Consider the following 13114-nt stretch of genomic DNA (forward strand, 5'->3'; position numbering starts at 1 on the left):
ATCCCAGCTACTCAGGAGGCTGAGGCAGGAGAATTGCCTGAACCCAGAAGGCGGAGGCTGCGGTGAGCCGAGATCGTGCCATTGCACTCCAGCCTGGGTAACGAGAGCGAAACTGCATCTAAAAAAAAAAAAAAAAAAAAAGAGCCTTAAGATTCTTAGTTGCCTGGTAGAAAACTACGATGGCCTGGGATAAAACAGGTTTGCACTATCATCCCATTCCATCAAACCCTCCTTGTGTCTGCCCAATGAAGGAAAAAGTGTTTAGAATCAGTTGTGACTACACATCTATTATGTTTCATAAAACCAACCTACATCATATTTTAATTTTTTTGGAAACAAAATCCAAAGTGTTTTATTGGAGTGGAAAGGAAATTTCAAGCTAAGTGTTAAATTTCATTGCACAGCACATTCACAAGTAATCACACATAAACCCACCTAAATATTTGCAGAGATTTATATCCTTGCATACAAGAAAAAAATGTTTAACTCAAGTCCCAAGGTTTTGATTTTTTTTAAATTTTAACCCTTTCTAAAACAGCTTATTTAAAAAGAACATTTAGTAGTTCCAAAACGCTTTTAAGACTACAACTGTTTTATTAATTTACAAAATTATTTATGTCTGTGTGGGAATTTTAAAGCTATGTCTATACAAAAAAAATACGTATTAAGAAGCATGTACATTTCATCAATCATTTAAAGATAACTACAATTTACCATGTAATTAGCAACTATATAGAAGTTCTTTATTATTCATTCTGATTTGTTACCATCTGTCTCTGTTCTACACATTTTTGTTTTTATAGCTGGTATTAAAAGCTCACTACAGTGTAGCAGATACACGAAAATATTTAGCATATGCAATACTATTTTGTTTTGTTTTGTTTTGTTTTGTTTTTTGAGACCAAGTCTTACACTATCGCTTAAGCTGGAGGGCAGTGGCACTATCTTGGCTCACTACAACCTCCACCTTATGGGTTCAAGCAGTTCTGCTTCCTCAACCTCCCGAGCAGCTGAAATTACAGGTACGCACCACCATGTCTGGCTAATTTTGGTGGTTTTACTAGACATGGGTTTTCACTATGTTTGCCAGGTTGGTCTCAAACTCCTGACCTCAGGTGATCTGCCCTCCTCAGTCTCCCAAAATGCTGAGATTACAGGCGTGAGCCACTGCACCCAGCCTAGTATATGCAATACTTTAAAAGTATATTTTCTTGCCCAGGCACAGTGGCTCAAACTTGTAATCCCAGGACTTTAAAGTGGGCGATTACCTGAGGTCAGGAGTTTGAGTCCAGCCTGGTTAACGTGGTGAAAACCCATCTCTACTAAAACCACAAAAATTAGTTGGGTGTGGGTCGGGCGTGGTGGCTCACGCCTGTAATCCCAGCACTTTGGGAGGCCAAGGCAGGCGGATCACGAGGTCAGAAGATGGGGCTCATCCTGGCCAACATGGTAAAACTCTATCTCTACTAAAAATATAAAAAATTAGCTGGGTGTGATGGGACACACCTGTAGTCCAGTCCCAGCTGCTTAGGAGGCTGAGACAGGAGATTGCTTGAACTCAAGAGGCAGTGAGATTGCAGTGAGCTGAGACTGCACCACTGCACTACAGACAGGGCGACAGTGCAAGACTGTCTTAAAAAAAAAAAAAAAAAAATTAGTTGCATGTGGTGGTGCATGCCTGTAATCCCAGCTACTCAGGAGGCTGAGGCAGGAGAACTGCTTGAACCCAGGTGGTGGAGGTTGCAGTGAGCTGAGATTGTGCCACTGCACTCCAGCGTGGGCAAGAGAGCAAGATTCTATCTCAAAGAAAAAACTATTTATTTTCTAAAATTAACATCATACCTGCTATGAAAAAAATTACAACTAATTGTCTTATGTACCCTACCTTTAAATTTCAACTTTTAAGACTTTTATAGAGTATCACCTCATATATGAAAACATAACACATACTACTCTACCACGTCTCAGTAGAGAGCTAAAAAAGATTCTTCAGTGTTGTAAAGTTCAAGAAAATGGGAAATTTCTTTTCTAAATGGAGTAGTACTTCGCAGACAAATTATAAACTCCAAAATGCAATTTTAATAATAGAAAATAAGGTCTTAATTATAGAAGCATTAAATACTGTTAATATCACATTCAAAATATGAATCAAAGTTACAGTAAAGATTAAGGTTTTGCTATTTATTTTTTAAATATATAAGAACAACAAACTTTACTAAAATACTATATATTATTTGGCATTTTATTTCTACTTATCTAATCTTGTTATACACAGTGCACACACACACACACACACAAATCTTGGACTTGAAAAATCTTCAAGCTCAAAATGCTATTATTAAGTCAGCGGACTTAGCAATCTCCTACATATTCAAATTATATCCTGATAAATTCTGCTAATATTCTTAGCAGAAGCTTGAAAGTGGGGAAAGAGAAGGATAATTTTCTTTTTTTATTTACTCCTAAGGGGTTAAGGGGGAGTGGGAGGAGGGCATTTGTTGTATATCTTATCAATATATTTTCCTCCAAGAGTTTTAACATTTCTATTTCTCAAAATATTTATGTTCACGTTAAAAATTACAGAGTAGTTCACTCAGTGTGATGGCTCACACCTGTAATCCCAGAACTTTGGCAGGCCAAGGCAGGAGGATCACTTGAGCCCAGGAATTTAAGACCAGCCTAAGCAACAAGGCAATAACCCATCTCTACAAAAATTTAAAAATGAGCTGGACATAGTGATGCATGCTTGTGGTCCCGGCTACTTAGGAGATAAAGGTGGAGGCAAAAGCTACTTGAGGGTCTGAAGCAGGAGGAAGAATGCTTGAGCACAGGAGGTCAACCTTGCAGTGAGTCACGATCACAGGACTGCCCTGCAGTCTAGGCAACAGAGCAAGACCCTGTCTCAAAATACACACACACACACACACGCTGAAAACCAAGAAATGGGTTAGTCTATTAACCTGTTAAACTTCAAACTTACAATTCATTCATTATTAATCAACTATTATTTACTGAGACCTATATAAATTCCCTAAAAATTGTCCAGTATTTGTTTATCTACTAAAAAATGTAAACCTTGATTGTATTTATTTATTTAGGGTGTTTTTTGTTTGTTTTGAGGCAAGCTCTTGTTCCATTGCCTAGGCTGGAGTGCAATGACACAATCATGGCTCACTGCAGCTTCAACCTCCCTGGGTCAAGCAATCCTCCCACCTGAGCCTCCTGAGGAGCTGGGGCCACAGGTGCACACCATCACGCCTGGCTAATTTTGTTTGCGTGACCAAACAGACAAGGTCTCACTCTATCACCCAGGCTGGAGTGCAGTAGCACAATCTCAGCTCACTGTAGTCTCAACCTCCTGGGCTTCGGCCTCTCAAGTAGCTAGCTGGGATGACAGGCGTATGCCACCATACTTGGCTAATTTTGTATATTTTATAGAAACAAGATTTTGCCATGTTGCCCAGGGTGATCTCCAGCTCCTAAGCACAGATGATCTACCTGCCTGGGCTTCATAAAATACTGGGATTATAAGCATGTGCCACTGTGCCCAGTCCATACCCAGCTAATTTTTAAATTTTTTGCAGAGATGGAGTCTCACCATGTTGCCCAAGCTGGACACAAAGTTCTGCCCGCCTCAGCATTACAAACTGCTAGGATTACACATGTGAGCCACCATGCCTGTTCAAACTTAATTGTTTTTAATGTTTAAAAAATATGAACAAAAAACATTTATAGGAAAGACGACAGACACAGTGGCTCATGCCTCTATTCTCAGCAATTTGAGAGGCCAAAGCGGGTGGATCACCTAGGGTCAGGAGTTCGAGACCAGCCTGGCCAACATGGTGAAATCCCGCCTCTACTAAAAATACAAAAATTGGCCGGGCATGGTGGCACGCATCTGTAATCCCAGCTACTCAGGAGGTTGAGGCACAAGAATCACTTGAACCCGAGAGGCAGAGGTTGCAGTAAGCCAAGATTGCACCACTGCACTCCAGCCTGGGCAACAGAGTGAGACTCTGACTTTAAAAAAAAAAGAAAGAATGACTGTCCTATAGAACTGAAGCAAAGCTCCAGCTTTTATTATTTTTCTCCCCAATTTTAAGCATTATTCTAAGTCTAATTAAACATTATAACTGCAATTCAACTCTGGAAGCACATATCATATTATAAAAGGAAAGCAAAAGTGCCAGAAAAATTTAAGAGGAAACACTATCTTTGAAGTAATCTTACTCTAGCAAACTAATCATATAATAATCTAGAACATCCATTAGTTATAAGTTAAAAAAATTATTTTACAAAGAAAAACTACTATGAACCATCATAAGGACAAGTATTTTAGCTAAAATATCACTAATACCTTGTGGAAAAGGGCTAGCTGCTGACACAGTTGTTCCTGGATTTCTTCCACCACCAGGCTTTCTTCCCCTTTGACCTGAACTGTGAGCTGAAGATTTCTTCCCTTTGCCCTCTGACCCTCTAGTCTCTGAAACATCTTTTCCACTAGAGGTGTGTGCAGAGACTTCCTGGAAATTTGCATTTGTAAATCGTGCTGTAGTATCTTCCAAGCGCTTCAATGATCCAGATATAGAGTTGTTGCTAGTGCTTGTATAAGTCTAACATTTTGATTCAAAAAAGGAAGGAAAAAGAGTTGATTGATTACATTTTAGCTACAGAAAACAATAGCTGACACATTAATAAAAATAAACAAGAACTTGCAGAGTAAACGTAAAGATTCTGTTCTAAAAATAAGTCAGTCCACCTAAGAAAATCATGCAAATACAATTTAAGTCTATTATAATAAGTTTAAAAAAAAAAAAAAAAAGACAAGTATAGATAATTTAAAGATAGCTATTTCTGGATCAAATTGGAACAACTAGTAAAAGTATGTATTACACATTTATTAAACAATACACAGCAATAATGAAGATACTCATTTGTCAAGCAACATCATTTTTGTAAACAATGTCTATGCTTCCGAGACACGAAATTAAAACAGCTTTAGTGTTCAACATAGGAAGGTGACGATAAGGGAACTAAGGTGCTACAAATCCATTAGAGGACCACCATATCCATGAATTTATAAGGCTAGCAGAGGACAGAGCAAGAATGTTTAAAGAATTCAAATGAAGGCTCCTTTGCAAAAAATAGAAAGATTAAAAGCCTTTGAAACAGAAATCATTTTTGCAATTGTTACGTTGAGGAAAAAGTTATATATCGCAAAGGTAAGATTTTAAAACTACCCCTAAAAGTGGTTCTCTATCATTCCCTTGATCTGCATATGTTAAGAAAAAAAGATGAAGATTTGTATAGTTTCCAGTTTTAGCAATCACTTTTTGTACAAGGTATACCCAAATAATGGCAAATAAAATGACTATATGAAAGCATATTATACCAGATGCACATTAATCACCATGTTTTGAAATCAAAAGTTTATAAAGTACACAAAGGCAAAGGTTTTGATGTCATCATTAAATTCACTAATCTGAGGCATGTACAGCATAAAGTTCAGTAAGTGCCTGCAACATAATCGGCACTACATTTTGGTTGGATGAGTGAATACTTTTTTATTGTATCTATCTAAAATATCCGCTATAAAAATAAATCTGAAAATATGCAAACGTGAATTTTCCCACATATAGTCGCCACTGATTACAAACAACCAGATGAATATGAAAAACAAGAACATGACAATAAAATCAAGTTTCAAAATGGCTGGCATTTTCAGCAAAATCAGTTTCAAAAAGAGGAATCAGAGAAGGCATTGCTTGGAAAATCTAATCTTTCTTGCTGCTTTTCTGTCGCCCTGTTGCCATCCCCAACCCCCATCACCTCAGTGCCAATAATGAATATTCATCATGAAACAGAAGAAATATTCCATAAAAACAAAATAATCACTATTCTAACAAACTACAATCCACAAACAAGAACAAAAGTTTCAAAGGAAGTTTAAAAGAAAAAAAAAAAATCCCATTTTACAAACCAATCACATTTAAGCTGATGAAACTTCATGGCTTACTTTAGAAACATGAACCTTTTCCATGCTGGGCAGGTCAATTTGGAAACTACCCCACCTCATTTTTCAAATACTTTTTTCCAATTACTTGAGTTGATCCTGAGGTTCTCCATTCCTCTCACATGTGATCCTTGCATGACCTAGTGAAGTTTAAAAGTCATCTAAGAAACACAGTGGTGTTCTTTACTCATGTATTTTTGTTCATGTATCAAATAAAGAATGGAGAGAAAACTCGATGGAGTACTACAAATGGAAATACACTATTCACTTCCGCATGACAATCTACATTAGAGACGGTCATTTTTCCCACTTATTTAACAGAACATCTTTGCTCACACCCTCAAGTATAAAATCTGTCCATAAAAAGAATGAAAACATGACATTTGGGAGAAATAGTATTACAAAGAAAGCAATTAATAAAACAATCAAATTCAGTGACAAAAAAATCATACTGAAACCATAAATGAACATTTTTTAAATGTCCACACCTATAATTCAGAACATAATCAGACTTAATATGAAAAAGAATAAATTTTAGCTTTAAATGTTAACTTTTTTTTTTCAATGGCTCAATTTGAAATGGGATGACAAAATGTTAACAATTTTTAAAGTATACATAATGACACTAAGGCAATGTAGGGTTCGTTCAAAGAGGAACCTCTATTTTAATTACATGTTTAAAAGTGATTTTAAAAGTACTTGTTCCATAATGTGCTGTTGGGACAATATGGCACTAGGGAATTCCATTACAAACATAACAATGATTAACTCAAAATCGAGGAAGGGAAAGGTAAAAGATTTTTACCTTTCTCAGAGGAGGGCGGGAGATGGCTGAAAAACACACAATGAATAAGCCCAAGACTAAATTCACAAAATCTTGTTTCCCCACTTTCGTATTCTACATGTCTCTCATAGTATGAACATCTCACTGCTCTGAGTGTAATTTCTGTACTTAAAAATACTTATTTTTGATGCAAAATGGACCACAAAATGCACGCTACTTCATTTGGTGCTCTACTGAAAAATACACACTTTTTTTTTTTTTTTGGTTCTTTTCTACTGAAGATCAAACTGGATATTGGGCTGTATTAACAGTCTCTGAAGTGCTGCATAAATACTTTGTTCTACATTGTGATTTACAGGCCACTTAATCTTTTAAAAGGGTAATTCAGAATACATGGCATTTTTATTTCATGGCCAACTAGTAGTTTTAAGATAAGCTGCAACACCAACATACCTACTCAATAGCATTAAGTGGGAACAAAAAATATTTACTTCAAACAAAAATTTAAAACTAGATTCAAAATTAAATAATGATTCTATAACAAGTAACCAAAGAAAAAGCAGCTATGATTATTTACAAAAGGTATGGTTGTTTCAGATTAGTCTATCAGGCTCTGTCATCTACATAGGTAACCAGGAGGCAGAAGGAAGAAAACAGCCAAGAGCTATCTATGCCTTCAACCATGAGAAAACATAATGTGTTAGTTAAAATTTCAAAATAATGTACTATTGAAGTAACTCATAAAAACCAGAAATTTTTTACCAAGCCAACCTTGAGAATACAGCATGTAAGCTACCCAACAAAAATCACCTAAAGAATGAACACATTAAAAAAACAAAACAGTGAGCTGTACAATGACTTTAGCCTAATTTAGATGCTACTAGAATACTGAAAAAAAAAAAAAAGGGAGGATCAAACCAAACAAACAAAAACTCCCCACAAAACTAAGAAAAAATAGTAGGAAAAATTATTAATGAAAATAAACTCACAGTTTAAAAACCTCAAGGAACCCCAAGAAAAAGAAATATGAAGAAACGTAAATGAACTCAGTTCAGTATCAAGTTGCTTATCACTAAAAACCAGGTGTGGTGGCACATGCCTGTAGTCCCAGCTACTCAGGAGACTGAAGTAAGAGAATCGCTTGAACCCAAGTGGTGGAGTTTCCCGTAAGCTGAGATTGAGCCACTGCACTCCAGCCTCGAAGACAGAGTGAGACCTTGTCTCAAAAATAATAATAATATAATAAAATACAACCACACATAGAATCATATTATATGTAAATTCTCTAAACACTACAGTTACTAAGGAAAGATTGCAACAATGAATAAACTCAAGACCTGACTATATGCTGCCTTAAAGAAATCTATTTTAAGTTAGATTAATTTCAGTCCGGGCATGGTGGCTCATACCTGTAATCCCAGCACTCTGGGAGGCTGAGACAGGTGGATCACTTGAGGCTAGGAGTTCAAGATAAAATAGTTTATCAAGAAAATCTAAACTATTTTAATCGATAAATTGCTGACGACACATTGTGGACAAGCCTGAGAGGTGAAACCCCATCTCTACTAAAAAGACAAAACTTAGCCAGGCGTGATGGCACACACCTGTAATCCCAGCTACTTGGGAGTCTTAGGCAGGAGAATCACTTGAACCCGGGAGGGCAGAGGTTGCTGTGAGCTGAGATCATGCCACTGCACTCCATCGTGGGTGACAGAGCGAGACTCTATCACAAAAAAAAAAAAGAAAGAAAGAAAGAAAGAAATCTATTTTATAAAGGTACAAAGAAAGTATAAGCATGGGTAAAGAAACATTAAGCTAAAGCTAATCAAAAGAAAGCTAAATTCACTATATTAATATCAGCCAGTAGATTTCACAACAAAGAATATTAACAAAATACAGTGGCTTACTCATCAAGAAGACACAAAAATCCTAATTGTTTCTGTACCTACTACCCACGACTCACAATAATTGAAAGAACAAATAGACAAAAAATGAATAAGGATAAAGACAACTTAAACAATATAAATAAACTTGACCTAATGGACATTTACTGAAAAACTCCACACAGCTGCAAATCAAGACACACTCATTCTTTTAAAAAACACAAAGAATATTTAACAAGATAATCCATGTTCTACATCAAAAAAGTATCAATAAACTTAAAAAGAAAGATACAATGCAAAAATATTAAATTAAAAATCAGTAACAAAAAAAATGTGAATATCCAAAAATTCCAAACTATGTAATGCATTTTTAAGTAACTCACAGGTCAAAGAAGAAATGAAAAGGAAAACCACAAAGTGTTTTTTGAACTAAATAAAAATGAAAACATATCAAAATTCATAAAGCGGTACTTGAGAGGGAAGTTGTATCATTAAATGCCTTTATCAGGAAATCTGGTTTCTCGTTGGGCATATAAGGAGCAGAGAGAAGTCTCTGCTCTGCCCTATAACAAATACAAAGCTCAACAAACTGAAAATCACCAACTCTTGTATCAGTGAATTTAGAGGTCAAAGGGTTAAAATGTTAAACAAAAAATTGGGGCTCACACTTGTAATCCCAGCACTTTGGGAGGTTGAGGCAGGTGGACCATCTGAGGTCAGGAGTTTGAGACCAGCCTGACTAACATGGTGAAATCCTGGATCTACTAAAAATACAAAAATTAGTTGGGTGTGGTGGCACTTGCATGTAATCCCAGCTACTAGGGAGGCTGAGGCAGGAGATTGCTTGAACCCAGGAGGCGGAGGTTACAGTGAGCCAAGATCGCACCATTGCACTTCAGCCTGGGCAAGGAGAGTGAAACTCCGTCTCAACAACAACAAACAAAAAACTGGAAAGATAAATTGGTGCACAGAGAGACTTACAACTTACCTAAGCAAATCCAGGAGCTGAAACCTCTGCAGCAACCAGTAGCAGGGAAAGAAAACCTAAACTATTTTCACTGATACACTGCTGAAGGCACAGTGTGGACAAGCCTAAAAGAGAAAACCTCCCGGGGGACTCAGTCTTGGGGACCCTCATACTTTTGTGAATATTACCTCCAGGACATCCAACAGGCCCTCAGAGTGAATAATGGAGAAAGAGTCCCCCAGAGATCTCTCCAATAAAGGGGGAAAAGGTACCATTTTGAAATAACCAGAGCTTTCCTTTTCCTAACAAGGCCTGCTTTCAGAAGAAATTAACCAGGTTCTAACCTGTAGGGGTTTTTGTCAGAGCCTAACTGACCTAGGGAAGAGAAATATACAACCTCAGGCCACTCTAATCATTCTGTCCCACCTGCAGGAGAAGAAAATAACTAAGAAGGCCCTATGCAGTTCACATTCCAGGTTGTACAGGTACACCTAACGACTGAAACCTAATTATAGAAGTATAGGATGCCTCCTGTTCCCCACAATTCACTAGTACATTACTAAAGGCCTATTTATACTGTAGTTCCTTTTGCCAGGACATGTCAAAAACAACAAAAAAGGCAAAAAAGGCAGTTTAAACAAAGTGAAAAATCTTAAGAAACTAATTCAGACATGGCAGGAATGTTGGAATTATGAGAGCAAGAATTTTTAAAATCTATGATCAATATAACGGATTTAATGGAAAGGGCAGACAACATGTAAGAACATATACATAATGAAAGCAAATCAGAACTGCCAGAGAGATCAAAAACAAACAGAAATGAAGAATGTCTTTGATGGAATCATTAGTAGACTGGGACACTGCTTAAGAAAAAAATCTCCAAGCTTGAGGATATGACAACAGAAACTTTCAAAATTGAAAAGGAAAGAGAAAAAAGACTGGAAAACAAAAGCAAACAAAATATCCATGAATGCTGGGCCATATATAAAAGGCATAACATCGTTAAAATGGGAATACAATGAGGAGAAGAAAGAAGCAGAAGCAATATTTGAAATAACGTCCAAAGACTTCCCCTGGAATAAACGGCAGTAAGCAAACTAGCTATCAAAGAAACAGAGAACGCCAAGCAAGATAAATGTGAAAAAGAAGGGGGAAAGAAGAGTATACCTCTATGCTCAAAGATTAAAATCCATGAAGGAAGAGAGAGAAAAACACCTTACTCACACAGGCACAAGTATAAGAATTATATCTGAATTCACCTCAGAAAACATGCAATCAAAGAGTGTAAAATGAAATACTTAAATTGTAATGAAAGGGTAAAAAAAAGAAAAAAAGACAAGGAAATGCAATCATATAAAACGCTCAATTAAAACCACAAAAGCTGTGAGTGACAAAAACAGTAACAAAAATTAAAAAATGAAAAACAGTAATAAATATGGTAAATATAAGCCCAATTATATCAATAAACACCTTAAATGGCAATGGTCTAAATGCCCCAATTAAAAAATAAAGATTGTCACAGATCAAAAACCAAGCAGCAACTACATGTTGTCTATAAGAAACCTACCGTAATTATAAAGACATGTAGAGTTTAAAGGAAATAGTGCTCACTTTGGCAGCACATGTACAAAAATTAGAATGAAACAGAGAAGATTAGCATGGCCCCTGTGCAAGGGTGACATGCAAATTTGTGAAGTGTTCCATATAAAAATAAATGAATAAATAAAAATAAAGGAAACAGAGAAAGATATACCATACTAACACTAATTTTTAAAAAGCAGAAATACTATGTTAATTATGAACAGAACAGACTCAGAGCAAAGAAATGTACTAGAACTAAAGAGAGTAATTGCATAAGATAAAGGTGTTAATACTTCAAAAAGACATAACAATCCTTAATTATGTGACTAACAGAAGAGGTCAAAATATATGAAGCAAAAACTGACAGAAATTAATAGATACTGCAGCCAAAAAATTAACAGATATATCAGGAAAAAAAATCAGTTAAGGACACAGTTGAGCTGAACAGTGCTATCAATCAACTGTATATAACTGACCTCCGAAGACTACTTTGTCCAATAACAGCAGATGACACATTCTTCTATTCTCAAGCTTACATGGAACATTAACCAGGATGGACCACATTCTAGGCCATAAAATGCACCTTTAACAAATTTTAAAGAATAGTTATCATATAGTGCCTTGCTCTCTCATCTCTCAGACCACAATGAAATAAAGTCAGAAGTCAATACCAGAAAGGTGGCCATAAAATCTCCAAATATATGGAGATTAAATAACACACTTCCAAACAACATATAAGTAAAAGAAGAAATATAAAGAGAAATTTTAAAATATTTTGAACTAAATGAAAAAAAATACAACTTATAAAAATTTGTGAGATGCTAGGAAAGCAGCACTTAAAGGGGAATTTATAGTACTGACTGTGTATATTAGAAAAGAAAGAATGAAGAATAATAATCTATTTTTGTTTTTTTGAGACACAGTTTTGCTGTGGTCACCCAGGCTGGAGTGCAATGGCGTGATTGTGGCCCAATGCAACCTCCGCCTCCCAGGTCCAAGCAATTTTCCTGCCACAGCCTCCAGAGTAACAGGCGCCCACCTCTACACTCCACTAATTTTTGTATTTTTAAGAGATACAGGGTTTTGCCATGTTGGCCAGGCTGGTCTTGAATTCCTGAACTCAGGTGATCCACTGTGCCTGGCCTTTTATTTTTTTTGAGACAGAGTCTCACTCTGTCACCCACACTGGAGTGCAGCGATGAGATCTTGGGTCGCTGCAACCTCCGCCTCCTGAGTCACTGGGACTATGGGCCCGTGCTACCATGCCCAGCTAATTTTTGTACTTTTAGTAGAGACAAGTATTTCTTCATGTCGGCCAGGCTGGTCTGGAACTCCTAACCTCAAGTGATCCACCCGCCTCAGCCTCCCAAATCACTGGGATTACAGGTGTGAGCCACCATGCCCAGCCTTAATCTTCAGAACAGTAGAAAAAGAAGAGTCAATTAAGCCCAATGTCCAAAAACTTCCCCTTGAATAAATGGCAGTAACCAAACCAGTAACCAAGACCAGATGGACCACATTCTAGACCATAAAACATACCTTAACAAATTTTAAAGAATAGAAATCATATGGTGCCTTGCTCTCCCAGACCATGATGAAATAAAACCAGAAATCAACAGCAAAGAAATAAAAATTAAAGTGGCCAGACATGGTGGCTCATACCTGTAATCCCAGCACTTTGGGAGGGCAAGGGTGGGCAAATGGAGTTTGCCCAGGAGTTCAAGACAGGCCTAGGCAACATGCAAAACCCTTGTCTCTACAAAAAATTACAAGAAAAAATTAGTTGAGCATAGTGGTATGTGCCTCTAGTCCCAGCTAATCAGGAGGCTGAGGTAGGAGGATAGCTTGAGCCTGGCTGGTCAAGGCTCCAGTAAGCCACTGCACTC

At 36.8% G+C, this 13114-nt stretch overlaps 1 protein-coding gene and 1 non-coding gene across 21 annotated transcripts in view; one reads left to right on the forward strand and one right to left on the reverse strand.

Annotated features, from left to right (window-relative positions):
- Positions 1-13114, reverse strand: part of MLLT10 (MLLT10 histone lysine methyltransferase DOT1L cofactor) — a 245921-nt gene that overhangs the window by 73529 nt on the left and 159278 nt on the right. For 19 of the 20 annotated variants that reach the window (XR_004258396.1, XM_032243907.1, XM_032243917.1 and 16 more), the window contains one exon: positions 4358-4613. Coding sequence is in view for 19 of the 20 variants with exons in the window: in XM_032243907.1 (XP_032099798.1) it covers positions 4358-4613 (256 nt within the window). In the remaining variant the exon portion in view is untranslated. Of the gene's footprint in view, positions 1-4357; positions 4614-6016; positions 6154-13114 lie in introns of all 20 variants that reach the window. The other variant, XM_032243924.1, reaches the window with a different exon arrangement.
- LOC116527270 lies at positions 11251-11357 on the forward strand. The gene has a single exon (XR_004258464.1). It is a non-coding gene; the product is annotated as a U6 spliceosomal RNA (small nuclear RNA).

The sequence above is a fragment of the Sapajus apella genome, unplaced genomic scaffold (assembly GCF_009761245.1).
Source record: "Sapajus apella isolate SASKATOON/1434 unplaced genomic scaffold, GSC_monkey_1.0 scaffold53, whole genome shotgun sequence".
Lineage (NCBI taxonomy): Eukaryota > Metazoa > Chordata > Mammalia > Primates > Cebidae > Sapajus > Sapajus apella.